Source organism: Acinonyx jubatus, chromosome A3 (assembly GCF_027475565.1).
Source record: "Acinonyx jubatus isolate Ajub_Pintada_27869175 chromosome A3, VMU_Ajub_asm_v1.0, whole genome shotgun sequence".
Lineage (NCBI taxonomy): Eukaryota > Metazoa > Chordata > Mammalia > Carnivora > Felidae > Acinonyx > Acinonyx jubatus.
In genome coordinates, this window is record NC_069388.1 from 16,000,424 (window position 1) to 16,026,952 (window position 26,529).

The window sequence follows — 26,529 nt, forward strand, 5'->3', positions numbered from 1 at the left end:
TTGGGAATCAGGCCAACCTGGGGTCTAGAGCGCTTCCTGGCTATGTGGCTCTCCCTGTCTATTTAGTGGACATAATAATACTATCCCTTAGGGTTGTTTGCAGGAATAAATTAGATCATTTAAAAATCCCAGCAGTCATAGATGTTAGGTTTTTTAAATTTTATCTATCTATCTATCTTGCAATAGGAATAGTATATGCGCATTCAAAAGATCTAAAAGGGCTGTTATCAGTCAGAGTCCTGGCAGAAAGGGATATTTTCAAAGAGTTCAGCTGCAGACAGTTTCATGAAGCTACTGGATTTCCCCCCACCTTTATTGAGCTATAATTGACATATAACACTGTATACAAGGTGTTGATTTGCCTCACTTATATATTGCAAAGTGATTACCACCCTAGCATTAGCTAACACCTCCATTGTGTCACATAATATTTAAGACCTACTCCCTTAGCAACTCTCAAACATATAATACGCTACTGCTAACTATAATCACCATGCTGTATTATCGGGTCCCCAAAACTTATTCATCTTATAACTGGATGTTTATACAGGTAGGCAGGAAATTAACCAGGATATTGAGGTACCCGGGACCAGCAATGATGGGAAGCCATTAGTTCCCTGGGTCTGACAGAGCCAGGGGAGGAAATGGTGTTACATTAGAGCCGATGGGTGCAAGCTGTGGAGGAGAGAACCCCCCTGAAGAGGAACAGGGAGCCGCTCCCTCTCCCTCCTCCAGCCCTTGGCTGGTGCCCCCATCAGCTAAACCCAGCTGGAAGCCAGAGAGCAAGGGCGCTGTGAATGCAGACTGTGGAGGAGGGTCACCCAGGGTGCAGAGCAGGGTGGAGAATGATGTGTGAGCTGAGGGGGGAGGAGATGAGGCAAAAGGAAAGTCCCCAGCTCAAATGAGTGTGTGTGTGTGTGTGTGTATGTGTGTGTGTGTGTGTGCGTGTGCTCACGCATGTGTATCTTCCTCCCTTCCACCTCCCCCACCCCCAGCCATCTAGTTCCCATCCCAATAAGCAGCCTTTATGACCAATTTCTTATCTATCCTTCCAGAAATATTCCACATATAGAAGAGCAAACTCACTTGTTTGTTTACACAAGCGTTGCATACAATATATGTTAATTTACACCTTGCTCCATAACTTGACCTATCAGGATTCACTCTGTTTTAAAGATCTATCTCATTCTTAGTACTGGCTGCGTAAAGTCCTTCAGGTGGCCGTACCAGAGCGTAGTTAACCACGTCCCTACTGCTAGCTTTGGGTTTGTTTCCAGTCCTTTGCTGTTACAAACCATGTTGCCATAAATGCCTTTGCAATATGTCATTTCCAGTGTGTCTGTTGGCCAGATTCCCAGAAGAGGAATCACTGGCACTGAAAAGAGGTAGATGCCAAATTTCTAAAGGAGAAAGCTGAGCAGTTTGAAAGCTAAATACGAATATACAGAAACACAGAAAATTATTTAAGTGTAAAATCTGTAGTAGTGCACTCCTTTAGTGCACCCTCTGTGCGAGCCACTGCTGTGTATATTCTAATTTTCGTAGCAACCCTAGGAGGTAGTAAGGGATCTTAGCACCCAGTTTCAACATGTGGTGGGGGGTGTGGTTCCCCCCCACGGCACCAAGCAGTTCACCGACACTAGCTGGGGCTCTGGGAATTCAGCTCAATTCTGACATTATCTACCGGGAGAAAGCATCAGAGCCTACAGGTCAGGGGTTCAGTCCTCCGAGATGGCATCCCCCCATGCCATTTGCAACTCCAGGGTGTCACTGGGCTCCTGACTGACCAGCTGTAGGTAGGAGGTTCCAATGACCCCTTCTTTGAGTTCAATTAATTTGCTAGAACGGCTCGCAGAACTCAGAGAAACAATTTATTTCTAGATTACTAGTTTCTAAGAGCTGTGCAGGGCTTCCGTGCCCTAAGCGTGCCACTCTTCCTGTACCTTCACATATTCACCAACCCAGAAACTCTCTGAACACCATCCTTTTAGGTTTCTATGGAGGCTTCATTACATAGGCACAATTGATTAAATCATTGGCCATTGGTGATTGGTTCAGCCTCCAGCCCCTCTTCCTTCCCCTGAAATCACTGGGTGGGACTGAGAGTTCCAACCCTCCATTCTTGGTTGGTGCCCCTGGTAACCAGCCTCCATCATTAGGTGCTTTCCAAAAGTCACCTCCTTATCATAAACGCAGGTGTGGTGGGAAGGGGCTTGTTATGAATATCAAGACACCTGTTTCGTTTTTTATGACTCTGAAGTGATTTCAGGAACTGGAGACAAGAGACTGAATATTGTAACAAAAGGTTCTCCCATTGCTCTTATCACTCAGGAAATTCCAAGAGTTTTGGAAACCATGAGACAGCAACCATGAATGAAGATCAAATATATATGAGAAATATATTTTGGTCATCTGAGCGACCCTCAAGTTGACCCTTAAATAACAGGTGTTTGACCTGCACGGGTCCCCTGATACACGGGTTTTTTTCAAGAGATAAAGTACAGTAGTGGGAATGTATTTTCTCTTCTTTATGGTTTTCAATAACATTTCCTTTTCTCTAGCTTAGTTGATTGAAAGAATACAGTATATAGTACAAATAACATACAAAATATGTGCTAATCAACTGCTTATATTGTCAGTAAAGCTTCTGATCAATATAGGCTATTAGTAGTTGAGTTTGTGGGGAGTCAGAATTGATACTTGGATTTTTTACTGTATGGGGGTTGATGCACCTAACCCCTGCCTTGTTCAAGGGTATTTCTTGTAAATCACAATATCATGGTAGACATAGTCTTTTTTTTTTAATTTTTTAAATGTTTTTATTTATTTTTGAGAGAGAGAGAGAGAGAGAGAATGTGTGTGTGTGTGTGTGAGCAGGGGAGGGGCAGAGAGAGGGAGACACAGAATCCAAAGCAGGCTCCAGGCTCTAAGCTGTCCGCACAGAGCCCGATTGCAGGGGGCTTGAACTCACGAACCACGAGATCATGACCTGAGCCGAAGCTGGACACTTAACTGAATATTCCCGTGGGCCTTTGGACTGAAGGCCTCAGTTTCTCACTCCTGTTGGCCAGAGGCCGCCCTCAGTTCCTTGCCACTGGATGTCCCCGTCAATGCCAGCAAGAGAAGCTGCTAGCAAGAGAGAAGTCACTGTCTTCTAGAAACGAATCACCTTTCCCAAGTTTTTTTATTTAGGAGCCTAAGTCCAGCCCATGCACGAGGGGAGGGGATTAGACAAGGTGTGAGTGCCAGGGGCCCTCTGAGAAATCTGCCTGCCACACTCATTGTTCTGAAGAAGAGACGGATGCACAGAGAAGTTAAGCAATTTTTCCAGGCCACACAGCCTCGTGTGTGAGTCAGGTTCAATCCCAGGCAGTGTGATTGCAGGTTCCACCCTCTCAAGCGCTGTGCCCCAAAACTGAATCATTACTGTGTTCACGGCCCTGTTAAAAGCTGGGTTGTGCACAGGGAGCTCAGTGGATTCATGGTGCGGCAGCTTTAATATTACTGCTTTTATAATTTATAAAATTGGCTTTCAAACCTGGTATAAACGTTTTAAAAAGGAAGTTTCTCTGTGCTGCTCCAAAAGTCTATCTGCCAGCCCATGCAGAAGAGGCCACCCTGCCGGCAGCCAGGTTCCAGATTGGACTGCAGGACCCAGTCTTATCTGGGGGAGGGGTGCAAGACCCAGGTCCCCTCCCTGTCATTTCACTAGTTACCAAAGTGCAGCCACATCTCAGCCATACATAATGAGCCAGCAGTCCCCAGGCCCCGATGGAGTAGCCTTTCTCTGGGGAAGTAGGGTTCTCACCGCCAGTAACTGCTGGCCCTGGGCCCTCTCAGAGGGGCATAGGGACTCAGGGCCTCACACTGCCCCTGGGGGAGAGGCTGGGTGGTGGCCGCTGTGCCCTCCTGGAACGTGGGCTTGAACGGAGGCAGCACAGCGGACACGTGGACCGGCAAAGGCTCTGGTGCCAGACGGCCCTGGACGCAGTTCCAGCTGGCCCTGGCACTTCGAGCTACGAGCCTCGACTTCCTGAGCCTGCGTTTCTTCCCCACCTGACCCCCCCCCCCCCCCCCCCCCCAGTGAGTTGTCTTTGAGGATGACAGGAGATCACACAAGTTGTTTTAGTTTCCTGTTGCTGCCATAACAGATTTCCACAGATTTGGGGCCTTAAAACAACACAGATTTATTCATTTACACTTCTGGAGGTCGAAGTCTGAAATCCGTCTCACCACACGACAGCCAAGGTCAGCACAGCTAATTCCTTCTTGAGGCTCCAGGGGAGAATCCAATTCCTTGGCTTTTCAGCTTCCAGTGGCTGCCCCATTCCTCACCTCATGGCCCCTCCATTTTCACATCACACCACTCCAGTCTCTGCTTTTTTTTTTTTTTTAAGGTTATTTATTTATTTTGAGAGAGAGAGAGAGAGAGAGAGAGAGAGCAGAAGGGGCAGAGAGAGGGAGAGAAGGAATCCCAAGCAGGCTCTGCACTACACGGGGCTCGAACCCGTGAACCGGGAGATCATGACCTGAGCCGAAATCAAGACTCAGACGCTTAACTGGCTGAGCCACCCAGGCACCTCTCTCTTTTTTTTTTCATGTCCAGTCTCTGCTGCTGTCATCACCTCGCCTTCTCTCCTGCCATCCCACCTCCCTCTGCCTCCTCTTATAAGGACACTCGTGATCACCTTTAGGGCCTCCCTGGATAATCCAGGATAATCCCCACATCTCAAGATCCTTAATCACATCTGCAAAGCTCCTTTTGCCATATAAGGTCACATTCACAGGTTCCAGGGATTAGGACGGGGATATCCTTGGGCCATTATTCAGCTGACCACATAGGTCAAATGTCTGGCACATAGCACTCAGTAAACAGCAACTCTTACTACTTTGCCTCTGCCTTCTAGGCTGGGGGCAGGGTCACACACACCTGCTGGCATGCGGACAGAGGAGGCCTTCTTTCAGCAGGGGAGAAGGGTCACTATACAATGTGATCTGGGGGGCCCTGGGTGGCTCCGTGGGTCGAGCATCTCGGTTTCTGCTCAGGTCATGATCTCACAGCTCGTGGGTTCCAGCCTCCATCGGGCTCCGCCCTGTTGTGTGGAGGAACCTGGTTGGGATTCTCTCTCGCTCTGCCCCTCCCCGGCTTGTGCTATCTTTCTTTCTCACAAAATAAATAAATTAAAAAAAAAAAAACATAACGTGATCTGCAACACCTCACGTCCACGGCCTGGGGATTCCAGGCGGGGTTTCCAAGGCGGGGGTATTCTCTGGGGCCCTGAGGAGGTGGCAGGTGTAGCTGCCCACTTCACCTGGAACAAAATCACTTTATGGAAAAGTTTCAAACTCTTGCATAGAGCCTCCGCTTCAAAATGCTTTGTTACATTAATTCACTCTATAATCCCAACAACCCAATGAAGTGAGGGCTATTCATGGCCCCATTTTACGGATGGAAAAACCAAAGCACAGAAAATTTAGTAAGTCATCCACAGTCCTACAACTGTGCTCCTACCCACCTCAAAATACCAAAACGTTGATGGCATTTTTTTCTTTTAAAAAAGAAAACCTGCGATTTTCAGGACTTTTCTACAATGAAGTCATGTCGTTTTATACCCTTTAAAAATTTTTTTAAATCTTTATTTGAGAAAGAGAGAGAGAGAGAGAGAGAGCAAAGGAGGGGCAGAGAGAGAGGGAGACACAGAATCTGAAACAGGCTCCAGGCTCTGAGATGTCAGCACAGAGTCCAACGCGAGGCTCGAGCTCACGAACCATGAGATAATGACCTGAGCCGAAGTCGGAGGCTTAACTGCCTGAGCCACCCAGGCACCCCTGTACCTTTTATTTTTTTTATATAATATAAAAGTAACAAAAGACAAATTATGAACACGTAACACGGCGGATGGGCTTTCTCCTACTCTGTTGACTTCTGTTTGCTCTGCTATCAGGACTTTTCAGTCTTGTCTGTCTCTCCTACCAGACTCAATTTCCTTTCCTTCTGGCTCAACACTCATTTTAATAGCAATGAGCAAGTGAGTTAGGCTCTCTGTGACTCCGTTTTCTCATTTGTACAATGGTGGTAGTACCTAACTCAACAGGGCGGCATGAACCTTTAGGTTATTTCCCATTTTTCTTATTAGAAGCAATGCATATGTATAGATCTATACATCAGCACGAAAACTGGGAAACTCTCAGAAGAAAATACGGGAGTAAGCCTTGGTGACCATAGGTTACACAAAGCCTTCTTGGATCTGACACCAAAAGCACATGCAACAAAAGAAAAAACAAAAACAAAACAGATACACTGGACTGCATTAAACTTAAAGACCTTTATGCTGCAGAGGATGATATCAAGAAAGTGGAAAGACGAGCCACAGGACGGAAAAAATTTGCAATACGTGACTGGCACCATATCTGATAAGGGACTATATCTAGACTATATAAGGAACTTTAACTACTCAATAATAAAATAGACAAAAACCCAATTTAAAAAAGACAAAGGATCCGAAGAGACATTTCTCCTGAGAAGATCCACAAATGGCCACGAAGCCTGGGAGTAGATGCTCAAAGTCATTAGCCATCAGGAAAATGCAGGTGGACATTTCCCCAATGGCTAATGATGCCTCCACCACCATCACCACTGTCACCACCACCTCACAAACCACTAGTATGAATAAAATTTAAAAGATGGGTATAATAACAAGTGTTAGCGAAGATGTGGAGAAATGGGAGCCCTCTTATGTTCCGGGGAGGATGTAAAATGGTGCAGCCACTGTGGAACCAGCCTGAGGGTTCCTCAGCCGGAACATGGACTTAACACATGACCCAGAAACTCTGCTCCTCGGTGGGCACCCATGACACATGAAAACCTACAGACACACAAAAACTGGTACACCAATGTCCATACTGGCATTATTCACAGCAGGCAGAAGCGGAAACAACCCGAATGTCCATCAGCTAAAGAACAGGTAAACTCAATACAGTTGTTGCACATGGTAAAATAACAGTTGTTGGTAGAAAGGATTGAAGTATGGGAGCGCCTGGGTGGCTCAGTCAGTTGAGCGTCCAACTCTAGATTTCGGCTCAAGTCATGTGATTCCAGGGTTGTGGGATCGAGCCCTGTGTTGGGCTCTGTGCTAAGTGTGGAGCCTGCTTGGGATTCTCCCTCTGTCTCTCTCTCTCTCTCTCTCTCTCTCTCTCTGTGTGTGTGTGTGTGTGTGTCCCTGCCCCACTCACATATGCTCTCTCTCTCTCAAAATAAAAATAAAATTAAAAAGAAGAAAGGATTAAAGTATGGACACAGGTACAGAATGGGTGAATCTTGGAACAGTGTTCAGAGGACATACCCTTCCACAAGAGTGCATATTTACATCCCAATTTATTGTCAGTCCATAGAATTCTGGAAGAGAAATGCTGGGAAGCATTGTTATAATAGTTACAAAAACCATGATAATGAAAGCTAGTGTTTGTTAAATGCTCCGTCTATGCTCATTTCAGACTCTCAGTAATTTTGTGAAGTATTATTATCCCCATTTCACAGTTGAGGAAACTGAGACCGGTAGGTAAGGTCAGATACCTCTAGTGTAATGGTGCTATTATTTAGACTGGAGCTTCTGCCCTTAACCCCTCTGGTGAGGGGGGCTTCCCGGAGGGACTTCGCCCCATTTGCCAAATGAAGTCCTGGGGCTGGGGTGGAGAGAGGAGGAAGTTCCCTCTTCTGTCAAGACTCGCTGACCGTGCCCCTGCCTACATCCTTGGGGGCTTCCTTCCAGGCAGCTCTCTGGATGGTGTTTGGACACCCCAGCTGTGGTTCCTCTCTGTGATTACTCTGACCATGATTGTTCTGGAGGAAGTGGCCACGGCCAGCCAGAGCTGTGGGCGAGGGGCTATTTTGGGAGAGGGCAGGGCAGTGGCATCTGAAGCATCCCCCGCCACAGGAAGACACTTGGCAGCATTGTCCCTGCTGGCCACCTCTGTGGCCTCCAGAGAGGCTGGCAGAGGTTTGAGCTGGAGACTCATTATCTGCCTCTGTCCTGCAGGCATACCAGAGGTTTTTTGTTCTGAAGTTTTTTTTTTTCATTTTAAAAACGAAAAAAGTTTTAATTTTTTTTTTTTAAACAACTCAGCGGCACGTGGTACATCCAGGATTTTTAGGCTTCTCCAAAAAAGTATGCTTATTTATTTTATTAACAAGCACTGTATGGACTTCCTGCGTCCAGGTCACTGCTCTAAGGGCCAGATGACTGTCTGTTCATTTACTTCTTACATCATTTCTGCCTGGTAGTTGCTGTTATTATCCCCATTTTACAGATGAGGAGACCGGGGTTCAGGGAGCTCAGACTGGCCAAAGATTGGTTGCAAGGGGGCAGTGCTAGGACCCCTCACCCAAGCTACCTAGCTGGTGTTTCTCTCTTCTTAGCGGCTCTCCCCAGCAGTTTAGAGGCTTTGCTCTGCATCTCTCTTCATCCATTGGTCTGCAGGGCTGTTGTGTGGTTGGCTTGGCATGGCTGCGTTAGGCTCAGGTGGCTGCTGGGTCCTATTGATCCCCATCTCTGGGCCCAGCACATGGAGGACCTGGCCCAGAGTTACTGGCAAGTGGCGGCGGGGGGGGGGGGGGGGGGGAAGCTTGGTGTAATGGGTAAGAGCTCGGGCCGATTGACTTTCTAGCTGTGTGACCTTGAGAAAGTGACTCCACCTCTCTGAGGTCATTTGTGTAAAGCAGCCATAGCACAGAGCTGGGCACAAGGGAGTCAACAAATAACAGATGTTAATAGTGTTAAAAGAGACAGTTGTTGAGTGAATGCATTAAAACAGGGGTCAGTAAACCTTTTCTGTAAAAGAGCAGATGGTAAATATTTTTGGCCTTGCAGGTCACACGGTCTCTGTGGCAACTGCTTAACTCTAGACAATGTGTCAACACATGGGTGTGGCTGGGTTCCAATAAAACATTATATGGACACTGAACTCTGAATTTCATGTAATTTTCATGTGTCAGAAAATATCACTCTTGTTTTGTTTTTTCAACCATTCAAAAATATACAAACCAGTCTCTGTTCACGGGCAGCACTGGCTGGCCCGCTGCTGCAGTTTGCCGACCCCGCTGCACTAGAACATGAGCTCTGCAAGGGGTTTTTAGATGCTTGGTTTGCTCTTAGATCCACAGTACCCAGAATGGCGCCTAGCACTCAGTAGGCACTCCAGAAAGTTATATTAAGTGAATGAATCAATATATAGAAGTGGATTTTGAGCTGGCCCTTTAAGACTGGGAGGGTGGACAGAGGGGAAGGAGCCTTCCAGGTGGGGGAACAGCCTGAACAAAGGCACGGAGTTGGGGATAATTCCAGCAGGTATCCCCCTTGGTCCATGAAGCCATCGATGCCTGGTGGAGACGACCGGGCAGCAAAGCTGACTTGTAGCCAGCAGTTAGGGAGCTAGGAGTGAGGAGAAGGAGCTGGGGTGCAGGGGATGCTCTCAGAAGCACTTCTGTTGGGTTATCGCCCTGCCTCTGTCCCAGAACCACCAGCCTTATTTTTAACCCCGCTGACGAAAGATAATCCCAATGAAATCAAGAAGAGTGACTGATCCTTGCCCCTCCCCCTGCCCTAGTTTCTGCTGGTTCCCTTTCCCGTAGGTCAGAGCCATCCTTGGAGACCCTCCCCTAGCGGTCTCAGCCCAGACACAGTGAGTGGTCACAGGAGAAGAAACGGGTCCAGCATTTCCTTAGCAGGACCTGAACCCAGAGAAGGGATCTTGGTGCTTAAGGAGAAGCACTCAAGCAAGGCTCCCGGAGAGTTGAGCAGGCTGGGAGCTGCCCAGCATAGAGCTGGTTTCTCCGTCTGCCTACCAGCACATGCTTCTTAGACTTCAGTGAGCAGTGGAAGCCTCTGGAGCACTTCTAAAACACAGGTTCCTGGGTTCCTCACCCTGAAGTTCTGACTCAGTAGGTCTGGGTGGAGCCCGCGAACCTGCATTTCTGATGAGCTCCCAGGTGATGAGGGGCCAGGAGGGTGATGGGCCACACTGTGAGTGGCCCTGACCTACAAGAGCCTCTGGGCAACAGCAGGCTCCCCGCCCTCACCCTGTGAGCTGCCAGGGCTGCGCTGAGACGGCAGCTGGTGATACGCTCATCAGGACGGCCTCAGCGGAGGATCTGGAGAGGCTGGAAGGCTGTGCTAAGTGCCTTGGGCTTTATTTTGAGCGTGGTAGGAAGCCTTGCAAAGATTTTAAGCAAGAGTTGAGGCCTCTGGACGTCTGGATTAAGCCAGCCCACGATGCCACTGTGATCAGTTGTAGGGAGCACACGGGGGCTTTGAGGAGCAGTGACGCAAGGAGGGAGAGGCTGTGGATGCTGGAGCTTTCGCAGGACTAGGAGAGGGGACTTGGTGAGTGATGGCCGTGGCTGCCGCAAGGAGCCGAGGAGGAGGGCATGGGAGAACACGGGAGTGCCTGGCTTGAAGGGTGGCAGCCATTCCTGAGACCAGAGACCAAGGGGGTCAGCCGGCCAGACTGATGGACATGGGAAAGAGCAGTGAGCTTCCTGTGAACACAGCAGCCCTCACTGCCTTGGGCCGTGTGGCCGCCCCTTTCTCAACCCCTGTCTGGCTGCTCTGGGGGGTGTCCACGGTTGATCTCCCCAGATCTTCTGGGGCTCTATGTGCAGGCTGCCTGTCTGGCCTTAGGAGGAGTCCTGCAGCACAGCTTCCCAGGGCACCAAGGAAACAAGCAAGCACCATCCAGCTTGCGTTACCAAAAAAGGACATTTTCTCTGTTTGAAGGTTTGCCCAGCACTTTCCCTCCTCCCCCGACCTGGGGTTTCAGGTTGCCAGGGAAGTGTTTCTGGAAAGTTTAGGAGTTTGAGTCACATGCATTCGTGCGCAGGCAAATATGAACCTGGGATATGCATGTACCACACTCAGTTTTGATGTCATAAACCTCATCTCCCTCCTTCTTCTCCTTCATCACCTCCTCCTCCACCATCACCTCCACCACCACCATCACCACCATTACTGCCACCTCCACTCAGTCACATCGTGGCCTAAACGCTTTCATATGTTGCCTCTTAAGTCATGAGTTTTCACAGCAACTCCAAGAGGGGGAAATTATTATCTCCATTGTACAAATGAAGAAACTGAGGCACAGAGAGGCAGAGCAACTCACCCAAGGTCCTAGAGTCACGGTGGGATCAGGACTAGGGTGAAGTGATCAAGGTCGTGCAAAGTGCAGGGTCTGATCCAGTCTTTATCTAAATTTTGTTCACAACTTGTTCATCAAGGATTTTTTGGCATTATTTTTTACTTTTAAAATATTGCTTTAAAACATTGTTTTCTCTTGCTTGCTGAGTTTTTGGCATCCTCCTAAGTTTCAGCCCCAGCCTTGGCAGCATCCGAACTGGAATCCAAAGCTGTGCTCTTGACCGTTCCCTGTGCTGCCCCTCCACGCATACCTGTGCACATGCGTGAGTTCATTTAAGTGTTCATTTTCTTTAAAGTAAACTCTGTGCCCAATGTGAGGCTCGAACTCGCAACCCCGAGATCAAGGGTCATAGGCTCTACTGACCAAGTCAGCCAGACATCCCATATTTAGGTATTCTTTTGTCAGTAAATAATTTTTTTTTTATTTTAAAAAAATGTTTATTTATTATTGTGAGACAGAGACAGAGCGTGAGCAGGGGAAGGGCAGAGAGAAAGGGAGACACAGAATCTGAAGCAGGTTCCAGGCTCTGAGCTGTCAGCACAGAGCCCGATGCGGGGCTTGAGCTCACAAACTGCGAGATCATGACCTGAGCCAAAGTCGGACGTTTAACCGACCGAGCCACCCAGGCGCCCCTGTCAGTATAAACACTATTGTGGCAAGGTGGCAAGGGCAGGGCTTGGAAATCACAGGGTTCTGGGTTTGAACTCCACTGTTCCCTACTGGGTGAGCGGACAGCCTGCAGTTAAAGGCACAGACCCTGGATCCCAGAATGTCTCGGTTCGAAATCTTGCTCTGTCACTTCCTGGCTGTATAAGTTTGCCTTAGTTCCTTAAAGCCTTGTGCCCTGGATTTCTCCTCAGTAAAGAGGGGTGGTGGTATTAATATCTGCTACCCAGTGTTATTGGGGGATCAAATGAGTTGGTTTCTATAAAGCCCGTGGCATGTGGTAAATGCTTTGTTAAGTATTAACTATTATTTTGCATCCTTGAGAAGATACCTCTCTGAGCCTCAGTTTCCCCATGTGTAAAGTGCAAACAGTAAAAACTGCCTCCCAGACATTTTGAGGATTGAAGGGGATAATGTAGGTAAAGGGCCTGTCCTCCCTTATTCCAGGCCCAATTCTATATACTGGAGATTGAGATGCAAAGACACACATCAGCTCCCTGAGGTGTGTCTCATCAGCAGATGTGGACACTCATTTGTTTAGTTCTCCAAAGCACTGAGCTCTTTCTCTTTCTCAGGGCCTTTGCACATGCTCTTTCTTCTTTCTGCCTTGTTGTGCCCACTTCTCCTGTTAAGGGTCTAATTTATGTTTTTCTTCATCTCAGTAAATGTCACATTCTCGAAGAAACCTTCCCTGGTCCCACATCTGTCACCGATCCATTTGTCTTCCTGCTCTAGAATTTTTTTTTTTTTTTTTTTTGTATATGTGCTGTACCTTTTCTATATTTTCATGGCACTTCCTTCGTGGCACTTCTCACAACAGCAGTTAAGTTCTTTTTATTTAACTGCATTGTATTAAATACGTTTTGTTGTTTTGTTTACCTCCTTCCTGCCTCACTTGGCTGTGAGGGCAGGGACAGGGCTGGTCTTATCCTCAGGTCTCTGTCCTCAGTGCCCCGGGGTGGCACGTGTTCCAGAGTAGTGCTTGAGCACGAGCGCTGGGCCTTATTGCCTGGGTTCAAATTCCTAGCTCCTGCACTTAAGGACCCTGAGACCCAGGGCAAATTATTTAACCTGTCTGTGCCTCAGTTTTCTTTTCTGTAAAATAGGGAAAATAATAACAGCACCAGCTCCCTAAGGCATCATGATGATTACATAAGATAATCTTGATAATTCCTTCAGAACTGTGTCTGGCCCACAATGGAGTTGTTATTTTAGTAGGTGCTTCTGGCTAGACTAACAGCTGAAAGGAACATCTCCCAGATCTCAGGTGTTAACACAATAAACATTTAAGGCTTCTTTAAATGTTCCACACTGAATGTTTAAATGTAATGGCTAAATGTTCCACATTCCAGTGTGGGACTGTGGGAAGGGAACTTTGCATTATCTATAATCATCTCTGGACCTCGGTTCCTTCCACTGTGTCTCTTAACATGGGGTTCACAGTGGGTTCTGTGGATGGAATTCAGGGAGTCTGTGAACCTGGATGCTGTCTTAGGTGAGATTCCCTAGAAGCAGAATCTGAGGTGGGGATTCTTGAGCAGATTATTTTTTTTAAGTGTTTATTTATTTTGAGAGAGAGAGCGTGTGTGCATACGCGAGCCAGGGAGGGGCACAGGGAGAGGGAAAAAGAGAATCCCAAGCACGCTCTGTGCTGTCAGCACCGAGCCCAACATGGGGCTCCATCTCAAGAACTGTGAGATATGATCTGAACCGAGATCAAGAGTTGGATGCTTAACCAACTGAGTCACCCAGGTGCCCCATGAGCAGATGATTTTTTGAGGGGATGCTTTCAGGAGAGGGGAGGGTGACAGAAACAGAGTAGGGTAGGGAACCCAACAAGGATGTAATCTTACCTGCAGTCCCGCCTCAGCCTGACCCCACGGCAGGGGGTGGGGGAGTGTTCTGTGGCTACCACAGAGTTGGTTCCTCCTGGGTCAAGAGGGGCCTGGTGGGTGTCATCAGTCATTAGTTGTGAGCCGCTTGGTTGGAGTGGGTGGCGATTTGACCTCCAGAGCAATGTGGCTTCTGTTGGGTGCAATTTTCTAGGACAGTAATGAGCCATTAGCAGCCTATACAGGAGCTAAGGGTGGGTGCCTTTGCCCAGCGAAGGGATCTGGGCAGAGCGCCAGAAGTTTCTACAACAGATGGGAAAATTATCTTATTTTTACTAACTTCTAACTGAAATTTAGCATTTGCTTCAAATTATGGAGGTAGGAAAAATACCATAGTAGTACTAGAAATATCTGTGACTTGGGGCACCTGGGTGGCTTAGTCGGTTAAGCATCCAACTTTGGCTTAGGTCATGATCTCATGGTCCATGAGTGTGAGTTCCGTGTTGGGCTCTGTGCTGACAGCTCAGAGCCTGGAGCCTCCTTCCGATTCTGTGTCTCCCTCTCTCTCTGCCCCTCCTCCTCTTGCACTCTCTCTGTCTCAAAAATAAAAATAAAAAATGAAGAAATATATGTGACTTTGTCACTGGTATAAATCACATATACTTTCACATTACATTATTATTGTTGCAGATATCTTCTTTTAAAAAGGGATTTTATTTTTTTTAAGTAATTTCTGCTCCCAGTGTGGGGCTTGAACTCACAACCCAGAGATCAAGAGTCACACGCTCCACTGACTGAGCCAGTGCCCCTACTGCAGATATCTTTGAAATACCCTTTATGCTAATCTATACTTTAAAATGAGTGTAGTTAATACGCTTGCTAGATATTTTGTTCAATGTGTTAATGAGGAAGGACCCAGACATTATATTACAAGTTTGTTCCTTTAAGTATTTCGGTAACAGTGTGTCAGTATAATTGCGTCCCTTTGTAATGCTATGTATTTTATGCATTTTAAAACATTATTCTGAGGAGGAGTCCATAAGTATCACCAGATGCCAAAGGGGTCTGGGACCCAAAAGAAGTTAAGTTCCCTGTTCTGGAGTGTTGGCTTTTCCTCCATCCAGCCAGCACCAGGGCAAAAGGAGAGGATGTAGATTGCAGAAGAAGTTTTCATGGGCCCAGCCTGGAAACAGCATATGTCATGTCTTCCCACAGTGCGTTGGCCAGAACTCAGTTGCCTGACCACACTGATCGCAAGAGACATGTGGCCTATCTGTGTGCTCAGAAAGAAGAGGGAATGGTCTAGGGAGTGCACAGCAGTCTGGGCCACAGGGTTCAATACATATTCATTGACAGCCCGAGTGAATGAATGCTCTGGCCAGCCTATCTTTTGTGGGCAGAGGCCTGGTTTTCTGGAGGGATTCTGAGTCTCTACCATGTTGTCTCCGTAGGACAAGCCACGCCAAGGCCAAAGCTGAGGCAGCGGAACAGGCCGCCGTGGCTGCCAACCAGGAGTCCAGCATTGCCCGCACTTTGGCCAGGGAGCTGGCTCCAGACTTCTACCAGCCAGGTAGGGCCACCCAGGGAGGGGACGGGCAGGACAGGGTGAGGGGAGGCCCCCAGGGTTGGACCATTTTTCTTTTTGTTTGTTTGCTGGAAAGCTGAGATACCCAGGTGGGTTCACAAATGTCTGTGAGTCCAAGAACAGGGGATTGTGAAAGCATGGGGTAGAGTGACACCAGGGGACTCATGCTGAGATCGTGGTGGGGAATCAGAGGCTCCCAGCTGCACATTGGCCCCACTCCTGGCTGCCTCCTCTCTCTGCTGCAGGCAGGGCAGTTGAGCTGATGAAGTGTGGTGAAGGGAGAGGTCTCTGTGGAGGAGGAGGCGTTAAGCCCTCCCACTCTTGCGCATCACTTTCAGTTTAATCGAGTGCTGCCCGTGTATCAGGCACTGTGCTGGGCTCTGGGGTACAAAGCCAGGATCCAGAATCTAGAGGAGCATTGAATCCTGAAGACAGCATATCAGGGCGTGAGGCATGTATTCACGTCCTGACTCCACTGCTAACCAGCTCAGAGACCTTGTTCAGTTCCTTCACCTCTGTAAACCTGTTTTCTGATCTGTAAAATGGGAGTAAGAATAATACTTTTTGGGCAGCAGATTAAATGCACATCAGGTGAAGAGCACACGGCCTAGTCCATGGCAAGCTCTCAATAACTGTCGGTGTTGGCTGTCGTCTCCCTTTCACGATTAAATTCCACACAGCGTACGTTCTGTGTGGTTGGAACGGGGGCTCTGGGAGCTCATAGGGAGCACATAACCCAGGGAGTTACATCTCCAGGCGGGGCGATGTTAGAGAAGGCTGCCCTCGGATCAGTGGGTCTCAAACGTGTCACAGAACACCGGGCCCACCCCGAGGTTTTGATTCGGTAGGTCTGGAATAGAGCCCATGAATGTGATTTTCTAACAAGGATTGGGAAGTGCCAGTGCTGCTGGTTTGGGGCCACTCGTTGAGAATCACTGCACCATGTAGTGCTATGTGGGGCCGGCACATCAAGAGGAAGGGACTGTGGGTGCAAAGGCACAGAAACGGAAAGGAGTGGCAGGCGAGGAAGCTAGGTGGTAAAACAAGCAGCAGAGGTGGTGGGAAATGCGGCTGCGGAGTAAGGATTCTGCAGCCCCTGACTCAGATACAGACTTGGCGCCTGGGCAGAGCAGTGGGAGCCCAGGGGGTGGGCGACCGTTCTCCGCATTGAAGGGCTTTATGGCAAGTGGCACGATTAAACTTGTATTTTCTGAATGTTATTCTGGCTGTAGCAAGGAGACCACTGGGGACTGGCTGGGGGACCTTGGAGCCCAGACTTTAAGTTGCCTCCCGTCACAGCGCTCCCCCTGCTGGTCCCAGGAAGAACGACACCTCCCAGCCCCAATTTCACCTGTACCAGGTCCTGAGCTTTGCATTTTACATGCATTTTTCAATTAAACCTTGCGTTAGTATTTGTGAAATAGGTATGATCAGGCCATTTTTCAGATAAGGGAGTGGAAAGAAACCAGTGCCACAGTTAAGAACATAAACTCTGGAGCCATTCGGACTGGATCTGGGCCTGCCTCTGCCCTTTGTCAGCCTGGTGACTTGGGGCAAGCGATGCCACCTCTCCGAGCCTCCCTTTCTTTCATCTGTAAAAATGAGGCTAATAGCACGGAGCTCATAGCGTTGTTAAAACACCTCAACAAGCTACTGTTTGGAAATTGCTTGGCACAGTGCTGGGCACAGGCCAGGTGGTAGGAAGCTGTTAGCTGAGTAAATAAAGGAGGCTGGGGTTGAATGGCTTGCCCAGGGTCATCATTATTGGGACCGGGGTTCGAGGCCAGCCTCGCCGGTTGTTCCCGGCAGGTCCGGAGTATCAGAAGCGTCGGCTGCTGCAGGAGATCCTGGAGAACTCGGAGAGCCTGCTCGAGCCCCCGGAGCGGGGCCCAGGGGCCGCGGGCCCCCAGCAGCGGACCCGCGAGAGCCCGCAGCTGCACGAGCACGAGCCCCCCGGGCCCGAGGGCGGCCCCCCGTCGCCGGCCGGGACGCCCCCGCAGCCCAAGCGGCCCCGCCCGGGGGCCACCAAGGACCGCCCGGCGAGCCCGGGCGCCTGGAACGGGGAGCCGGGCGCCGAGGGCGCGGGCCGCCGCAGCCCCGCGCGGCCGGCCACCGATCACATGGCCATCGAGGCGCTGCAGCCGCCGCCCGCGCCGTCGCGCGAGCCCGAGGTGGCGCTGTACAGGGGCTACCACAGCTACGCCGTGCGCACCGCGCCGCCCGCGCCGCCGCCCTTCGAGGACGAGCCCGAGCCCGAGGCCTCCGGGCCCGACTCCGCGCCGCCGTCGCCGGCCGCCGCCCCAGTGCGGGCCCCCGAGCCCGCGCCCAACTCCCCCGCCAAGCTGGAGCCCAAGCCCATCGTCCCCAAAGCCGAGCCCAAGGCCAAGGCCCGCAAGACCGAGGCCCGAGGGCTGACCAAGGCGGGGGCCAAGAAGAAGGCTCGGAAGGAGGCGGCACAGGCAGCGGAGGCCGAGGTGGAGGTGGAGGAGGTGAGTGAAGCTTGTGGCAGAAGGAGGTGTCCCACGTCGGGTCCCCCAGGGTGGCTGGGCTCCAGGAGGGATTCCAGTGAGGATGATTTGGGGATGGGAAGGGTGAGCTCACAGAATAGGGCAGGGAAATCCCCAGCAGGGATGTGGGCTTAGTCAAGTGTAGCCTGATCCCTGGAGGCATGGGGAAGGTAACTTTCACTGCAGAGTCCCGCACCTTGGGGCAGGGGACAGGCCTTTCCCTCTGGTCCCTCTGGTCAGAGGCAGTGCTTTGGGGAAGGGGGTGCTGGGAGCCCTAGGCAGCTGGGGATGGGCAGGGAGTGAGTGCATCTGCGGGACCAGGGCTATCTGAGCTGAGCACCAGCAGCATCTGCTACAGGGTGTAGCAGGGAGGGCATCCTGGCAGTGGAGGAAGGGCCCAGTAGGGCTTATTAGAAGGGGCTGGGAGCTGCAAACTCAGGGACCAGAATGAAGCTAGGTCTGTGGGACCCATGGATGCGGCCCAGGGGGGATTCGCAGAAAGGAAGGCGTGTTCCTGGCTTCCAGTTCCAGTGCTGCCCACTGTTGTGCTTTGCGACCTGGACCCTAAATGGTTTGGTTAATTATTTCCCAGAATCCTTCCAGCCCTGATGGTCTGCTGTCCAGTTGCCCGACACAGCAGTGAGCAAAATGCGGGGTGCTCAGAGGAGGGTTCTTCCGAAGGTTCCTGTTCCTCTGTCCAGCTTTGTAGGGACTTGGGCAGGGGGTGTTTCAGAGGCCATGGGAACTCAGGCAGCTTCTCTCCACTGCTCCCAGGTCCCCAACACTGTCCTCATCTGCATGGTGATCCTGCTTAACATCGGCCTGGCCATCCTCTTCGTTCACCTCCTGACCTGACCCTTGTCTAACAGGTGTGTCTACCAGGGGGTGGGAGCCTGTGGAGAGCTCTCGGCACCAGGGTGATGGAGGAGGGAAGTTGCCTACTGGGCATCTGTCCTGCGGCTCATTGAGGCCCATCCCCCAACAGAGGCAGGGACCTAGAGTGTGGATTTGATAGATGGTGCCTTCCCCAATACAACACACACACACACACACACACACACACACACACGCACACACGCACACACACACACACACCTCGTTACCTCAACACGTGCAGAGCACCTGCTCCCTGTCAGGTGAGCACTGGGGGTTTCACTCACTCGCTTGTTCATTAATGTATCACCATTTACTGGGCCACTTCTCTGCTGGGATTTAGAGATCCAGGAGGGACACACTCCTGCCCTAAGAAACAAGGTGAAGATGAAAGTAAACCCTTAACTTACAGGCACAAGTCAGACATCCGGATGTCAGGCAAAACAGCTCTTGACTCTCTCCCCAGACTCTCACAGTCTCACGGAGCTTGCCTGGCATGGGCAGGCCCCGTTCTCTCTGCCCTCCCTTTCTCTCTTGCCCGCTTCAGTCTGTAATCCCTCCGCCCCCAGCCTCCCCATCCCCCAGTCCTCCTTTCTAGAAACACTCCCCCCCCCCCCCCCCACTGCTGTCAGTTGTTTCCCCAGGATGGAGCTGGGAGGGCTTGGTAAGGTCCTGGGAAAAGGAGGTTGGCTGGGCTGGCCTGACGGAAAGTGGCCCTCATGAGTCTCAGGGTGAAGTACTCACACCACAAATAAAATCTTTGCCTGCTGGGACCAGCCTTTACACCATAAAGCCTGTGCTTGGTGATGCTAACAGAGTTTCTGCCTCTTGCCCTGCTCCCAACCAAAGACCCCCTCCCTTGATCCTAGCTTAGTGTGGGCTGGAGGTTCCTACTCCGTCCCAGGAGAGGAGGAGAAGAGAATCCCTGTCCAGTCACCCTGCAAATAGCCGGTGACGACATTAGCCTGGTAGGTGCTGCCCTGGGGGGGTGAGTGCTGAGCTCTGCAGGGGCCTCATTTTACAGGGGATCTGGGAATGATGGCTGCAGGGACTGACAGCTTGTGACCTGAAGGGTGGAAGGCAGTGAGGAGGAGGAGGGCAGGGAAGAGCGTACCAGGCAAGTTAGCACTTCCTCCCTCCCTCCCTCTCTCGCCTGACCCTCTTGCTGTCTCTCTGCAGAGGAGTTCCTGCTGAGGATGTGAGGACCCGTCTTTCTGCGCTGCCAGGCAGGGTGGCCAAGGAGGACTGGACTCTGGACCTGGAGCCCCGGGATCCAGCTCACGTGCACACCACGTACATTTTGGAGGCCTCCCGTGGCGCCTATGCTGGGTGCCAATGGTGCCCAGAGGAACAGAATGTGCTGGGGATCCTCCAGGAGCTCCGTGCCTGTGGCAGGGGAGGCCTTGAAGGAGGAGCCCTGGTCTCTTGAGCGCTCCTGTCCCTCATCCTCATCCATTCCCTCGCCTTGCTGCCGGGGTCCCCCTTCCCTGAGCTTTCGTGTGTTTCGGGAGAAAGCACTGAACCAGGACAGTAATATAACTCCCAGCCCCTCTCCTTCCACCCCTCCCCTGCTTTGTTTTAACTTGCAGCAGATCCCTGTGGTGGGCGAGCCAGAGAGCTGCCCACAGAGCAGAGGTCCTGCCTTCCGTGGTCTCCACGCAGCACCCACTCCGTCCCTTGCTTACAGATGTTCTGGATGACAACAGAGGAAACAGACACGCTCGGTTCGAGAACCCCGGGATACGGTGCTCCTGTCTCCTCCCACCGGTCCAGCTAGCTTCCCTGCTGGACCCGTAGAGGATGGGGAGACGCAAGGCACTGGAGCCTTTAGCCGGGAGGCCGCTGACCAGGTGGCCCCGGGGTGGGGGTGGGAAGCAGGCATAGGGGCAGTTAGGATGGCCCCTATGTTCTCTGGCGTGCCTGAGCCTGAGGCTGGCATTGTGTTCAGGCTTCCAGTGTGCTCAGAGTGCTAAGGCTCACCCTCCAGGAGCCCCGGGGCTGCCACGATAAATCTAGCGGGGCACCCTGTGAATTGGTGTGCCGCTTCCTTCACCAGGGCCCATTGTCAGCTCAGGGGAGAGTGGGCATGGAAGCCCTTGGAAGCCCAGGCAGATTTCCCGGGGCAGACTCTGGGGCAGGTGCCGGAGACAGGCTTTCCCGGGGAGAGGAGAGCAAGTCTGGGGGCCCCGGTGGGTGCGGTCTGTTCGATACTAAGCCCCTTGGCTTGCTTGGCAGAAGACGGTATTTGCATGTAGCTCATTACAGATGTTCTGAGCCACCCCAGGCCTCCGCTCCCTTGTGCTTGGGGGGCCGGGTGCAAGCCGAGGGCTCGCGGGGCCCCTGCACCTGGGAGGACAGAGGGAAAGGCTTCTAGGCCCCTCCAAACCCAGGGAGGATTGTGGCAGTGGCGTCCAAGCGGAAGTGCCTCGGCCGCTCCACAGCCTTTGTGTCTGTGGACTTGGGGCTTCGGTGCCGTGGTCGAACCTCGAGTTTGCTTCTGATGAGAGGTCGGCTGTGCCTCTCCCCCTCAGTATTTGGGAAGCTTCCTCCAGCCCCACACTGGCTGTTTTGAGGGCGCCTGACGTTGCACGGGGTGGTTGGAATCTGGGACTGCATTTCTCTGGAGGGGAGCCCGCAGATTCCCCCGTCCTCAGCCGGCCCGAGGCTCTGCATCTGTGTGTGGGCTTTTCTGGACTCCAAAGAAATGACGGCTGGGCTGGGGGTGCTGCTAGGGCCAGTGGGCCCCGGGGCCTCAGCTCTGAGACCACGGCCCGAGTTTTGGTCTGGCCCAGGGCTGGGAGCAAGCCTGCAGGCACCAGAGCTCCCAGGCCTACTTTTAGAGCTGGTGTTTGGGGTGACGGTTCAGGATGTTGCGGTCTGTGGAATAATAAACCTGCATCTGCTCGTGGGCTGCGGTGGGGCTGTGGTGTCTGCTTGTGGGCCCTGGTTGAGGGACTGGCCAAGGGGGGCAAGAGAGGCTGGGGGTCCTGTCTCTCTCTCTCACACACACAGTTTCTCTAAAACCTCTTGAGGGGCAGCCAAAGGGCTTCAGTTCTGGTGGGGCAGATCAAAGACCTTCTAGGACAAACCCTGAATTTCTAAAGCAGACTTCCAGAACCTTCCCTGAGTAGCGTATGGTAGAAGAAAGAGCCCGAACTCTGAGGTTAGGTCTTCCTGGCCTGCAGTCCTGCTCAGCCCCTTGTCTTCTGTGACCCACAGTTTCCTCATCTATAAAGCAGGGGAAATAATAATAGCTATGTCCAACTGCAGTGAGGATTCCGCAAAATGTCGACGCTTATGTAGTAAAGCCCAGCCGAGAGAGAAGTGGAGAGATGGAGACATGGGTCATCATGGCTGCACACCGCAGTACTGCCCAAGCCCTCTCAAAAGCCCTCTTGCATTTTGATGGAGGACCCCAGGAGTCCCAAAGGGGTGGGGATGTGTGGGGGTGTGTGTGTGTAGGACGTGGGAACGAGGGGTAGGGGCAGAGGGATGACTGCATTAGAATTGCCTTGGATGGTTTGAAAAGAAGGCTCATCGGGGGCGGGGGTGGGGGTGGGAAAAGGGTAAAAAAGAAAGAAGATAAAGAAGGCTCCTTCCTGAGCCCCCATTGGAGTCTCCCAGTCAGGGAAGGTTGGTCAGAGTCGGGCGCCCCCTGGTGGCTCAGGTGCCGCACACAGACTGTCCCAGTCCTGGCCAGCCGCAGCTCCAGGAAGCGCCTCCCGTCGTCTGCCACGTCCAGCGTTCATTTAAGGTGTCTTGTGCCAAAGGGGAACTTGAAACCACCCTGTGGGCGTTTCCAGGGCCTATGATCACTGACCACTACCTTAGGGTCTTGGCAGGAATCTTCCAGGGCGGTAGGAAAGGATGCTCAGGGAGCAAGCAGGGGCCTCTCTGGGTATCTGGGCAGAAGGAACTTCAGTTTGCTGGAAAACAAGCCCAGGGAGGAGGCGTGAGTGGGGCTGGTGTGGGGGTGGCTGGGCCAGAGGGAAATGCAGCCCAAGCCCAGGCCTGGCCTCGGGTCCTCCACCTCCTGGGGATGGCTCGACAGCTAGAGGGCAGACCTCCCATTCTAGGAAGGCCTCCCTTAGCGGGCCCTTCATCCCCTTCTGGTCTCTAGGAAGGAAGGAAGTCGCCTGTGGGGGCAGAAAAGCAAGTGGGGTGAAAGGTGTGTGTGTGGAGTGGGGGTCTTTCTAGAGATCATGACATCACAACACGTCCCTCACCCCAGTCTCCCCCGGGCCCCTCTTGTCTGGGAGGAAAGTGGCTGGTGCACCGTCATCCTCATCTGGGAATTTGCAAGTTACAGGGGAATTGTCACTGTAAAAAAGTCTGGACGAAGCAATGCATTATCAAAAGTTATCAAAAGAATACTTGGCTCCAGTGAGATTTCAGGTATCCACAGGGGGCGTCTCTTTTTGGTCAGGGACTCAGAGTCACCCGTCAGCTCCACCCAATAAGAAAAGTAAATAACAAAGGGGCATCCACCTTCTCCTTCCCACAAGATGGAAGGATGTTGGCAGTGTGGGGCCGGTGGTGTTCTGAGCACTAGGCTCACGCTGCCGTCGTGCTGGCATCGTGGCAGGATCATGCTAGGTTCATGGCCAGCACTTACTGGGGATATTCATATCCCTTGCATGGCGGACGGTATTAAGTTGTTAGGGCCGCTCCATGGGATTCTAGTTGCTGGAGGTAGAGACACGGAGGGTGAGAGTGCAGGTGAATGCCCGTCACCTACTTGCACACAGCAGAACTGGACGCAAACCCGTTTTGTCTCACCCTAAAGCTTAACTTGGCCCCTAACCATTTTCTTCGGCCTGTACCACTGCACTGAAGTTATCGATGTTGACCACCAGGGGGCGCCACGGCCCCACACATGAGTGGTCTCACAGATGCGCTCTTGAGAAGGCAGGCTGCTTTTACACAAAATTCATCACCATTGCTATCCTCCGACTTAACCACAGTAATAACAGCTACTATAAATTAAGCACTTACTATGTGCCCGGCCCTGCACTAAGCACTTTACATACATTAATTCATATTTTCCTCACACCAGCTCTGTGATTAGAAACACCACTGTGCTTTGCAACTACGAGGCTAAGGTTCAAAACCAGGTCTGTCTTCAAGGCCCATCTCTTCACCGTCTCCTCGTAGGAGGCGCGAACTGCCCGGAGGCAGCACTGGGCTGGCAAGCTCGTTGTGCTTTGGCCAGCGAGGTGTCCTCAGACACCCTGAGTTTGAATGCTTTTTGGCAGGGCACCTTCCATTCGGCCACGCGCTGGCCTGCTATCCTGTCTCAGTCCTTTATGTTACCTGCCCGACTCTGAGGTCATTTGCGTTTGCACCTCCATTGGTGCTCATAACATTTCATGGACTGGAATCAGATCTGGTTTGGGGAGGCACCCGGGAGAGATGACAAGAGGTTGTGGCCCAGTGTCATGCCAGGGATGTGGGAGGCAGTCCCGTCCTTCAGCGCTCTCCCCTGACAGGCGAGGAAACGTTCTCTGAGTCATTCCAGTACGCGAGGCACCATCAGATGTGTGGGTCTCCTGGGACGGGCGATGGCGAGCTGGAGGCAGACGAGGCACATTTGGACTTCGCAGCCTTCTCCCAGTGGAGTGATCTGGCTGTTTTATGCGCCCGGACGGAATCCTTCCCAGTTTGTGTCCTTACAGTTCCCTTTCGCCTGGCCCTTGAACCGGTGAGTGGACTTAACCCTCACTGTGGGATTTCTAATCAGTACCAACCACTCTGTTCTGGCTGACCTGTGTCTCCCCTGTAACTCCTATGTCGAGGCCCTCAGCCCCAGTACCTAGCAAGGTCACCATCTTTAGAGAGGAGGCCTTTAAAGAGGTGATTAAGGCAAAATGAGGCCATTAGGGTGGGCCCTCATCCAATTGGACTGGTGTCCCTATAAGAAGAGGAAATCTGGTCACACGGGGGGGGATGCTAAGGGCTCTTGTGCGCAGAGAAAAGACCAGGTGAGGACACGAGATAAGGCAGCCATCTGCGAGCCAAAGAGAGGAGCTTCGGAAGAAACCAAGCCTGCCGACACTTTGATCTTGGACTTCCAGGCTCCACTGTGAGAAAATAAATGTCTGTTGTGTAAGCCACCCAGTCTGTGGTGTTTCATTATGGCGCCCCTATCAAACTGGTCCTCTGTCTTCATGGAAGGTGGGGCTAAGCCAGGGGCTTAGACAAGGGCTGGCTGAGCTGGGGATGTGAGTCTGGCCAAGGGCCAGCCTGAGAGAGGAAGATGAGGGAGCATGACCCCGTCCTCCCAGCCCCCACCCCCACGAGACACTTCCGGGGCACAATTACCTGAAGTGCTTTGTCCCCCACGTCCTCCTCCCATTAGTGATGGGCACTACCGTTTCTTCATGGACAAGAGCGCCAGGAAGCCGAGTTCCTGCCTTCTGATTACAAAAAATACGGTCTGTAAGACCGAAGTTGGAGGCGAGATGCCGTATCTAGCTCGCTGCAGGTTGGAAGGGCCCACTCGGGGCCGGCACAGCAAAGACCCTCAAAGTGTGCACCATTGTGCCGTCTCGAGATGTAGAGACAGAAAATCTGAAAGCTACCAGGGAAGGGGGAACATGAAGTGACAAAGAGCGGAGAAGCGGATGACAGCAGTCTCCCCAGCAGCAAAGCTGGAGACCAGGAGGCCATGAAGCAGTGCCTTGGGTCGCAGAGAAAGTTAGACACCTTCACCCAGTCAACCCAGGGGCCGGGGGCGCAGGGAGAATGAAAATGATGGCGGAACTGCACCTTTATTCTCCATTTGCCCTTTCTGAGAAAGCCAGGGGCAGATACGCCCCGCCACCACGGAGAAGCAACGCCAGAGAGAGGGCTCGATGGAACCCAGAAAGGAGAGGACCCTCTGGTGGGCGAGAGCAGAGGGGTTTGCGAATCACAAGCACAGAAAGGAAGCTTCAGGGCGAGGCCACCTCCAGAAAGAGGACGGACTGGCACCAGCATCCGAGCACAGGCAGAGTGAGTCACAGGGCCGTGAGGTCCCAGAGGCTCGTGTGGCAGAGACTGGGAAAGTGACCACTCGAGAAACGAGAAGCAAAAGCAGAAAATTATTCAAGGAAAAAATAAGATTCAGGTCCACGGCTTGGTCCAGCAGTGAGCGTTAGCTTACGTGACGGCACCTTGGAAGCAGGGGACGCTGAGCCACAGTTATTACTGCAGGACACGGGAAGGGGGACGTGGCACACAGCGGGCAGCCGAGCCGCAGTCTGCAGGGGTGCCCTCCGCCCCACCTCCCTCCTCACCACCGCGTGCCACTTCTGAGTGACTGCCCTTCTGCCTCTGGTGGCTTTGGGGTTATTCATTTGGGGAGGTTTAGGGAGCAGAGCTGTGTAATAACGGAGGTGCTGGGCAGTTTTTTTAAAGCCCCCGAACCTATAACTGTGTGCCAGATTCGTTGCATGTGAACTCTTCCAAATTTTCAAGAACATTTCATTCCCACATTAACTTATGCATGGATACGTATGTGCCGTGCGTGAGGATGTGCAGTTGTGTGGTTTGTGTGTGTGATTTTGGCTCAGGTCGTGATCCCAGTGTTGTGGAGTAGAGCCCCATGACGAGCTCCATGCTAAGCATGGAGGCTGCTTGGGATTCTCTCTCTCTCCCCCTCTGCTCTTCACCCCCTCAGGCTCTCTGCCCCCTTTAAAAAAAATATATATATATATATGTGCACTTGTGTGTCCACCGGGTGAGTGAAAGGAAGATATTTGTATGCATGTGCACGGTGGGTTTGTGTGTATGAACGTAGTGTGCATATGTGTGATGTACGCGTGCACATGCTCATGTGTGTGGTGTTGTTGCACGATATGCACGCACACGTAGCATACACGTGTGCATGGGCGTC

The 26,529-nt window shown here is 51.8% G+C and overlaps 1 protein-coding gene across 1 annotated transcript in view; it reads left to right on the plus strand.

Annotated features, from left to right (window-relative positions):
• Positions 1-24,766, plus strand: part of JPH2 (junctophilin 2) — a 72,230-nt gene extending 47,464 nt beyond the window's left edge. Inside the window, exons 3-6 of the mRNA XM_027070155.2 lie at positions 15,140-15,258; positions 17,083-17,762; positions 18,555-18,649; positions 19,833-24,766. Coding sequence (XP_026925956.1) covers positions 15,140-15,258; positions 17,083-17,762; positions 18,555-18,635 — 880 coding nt within the window. The 3' untranslated portion in view covers positions 18,636-18,649; positions 19,833-24,766. The remainder of the gene's footprint in view (positions 1-15,139; positions 15,259-17,082; positions 17,763-18,554; positions 18,650-19,832) is intronic.
• Positions 24,767-26,529: the final 1,763 nt, after the last annotated feature.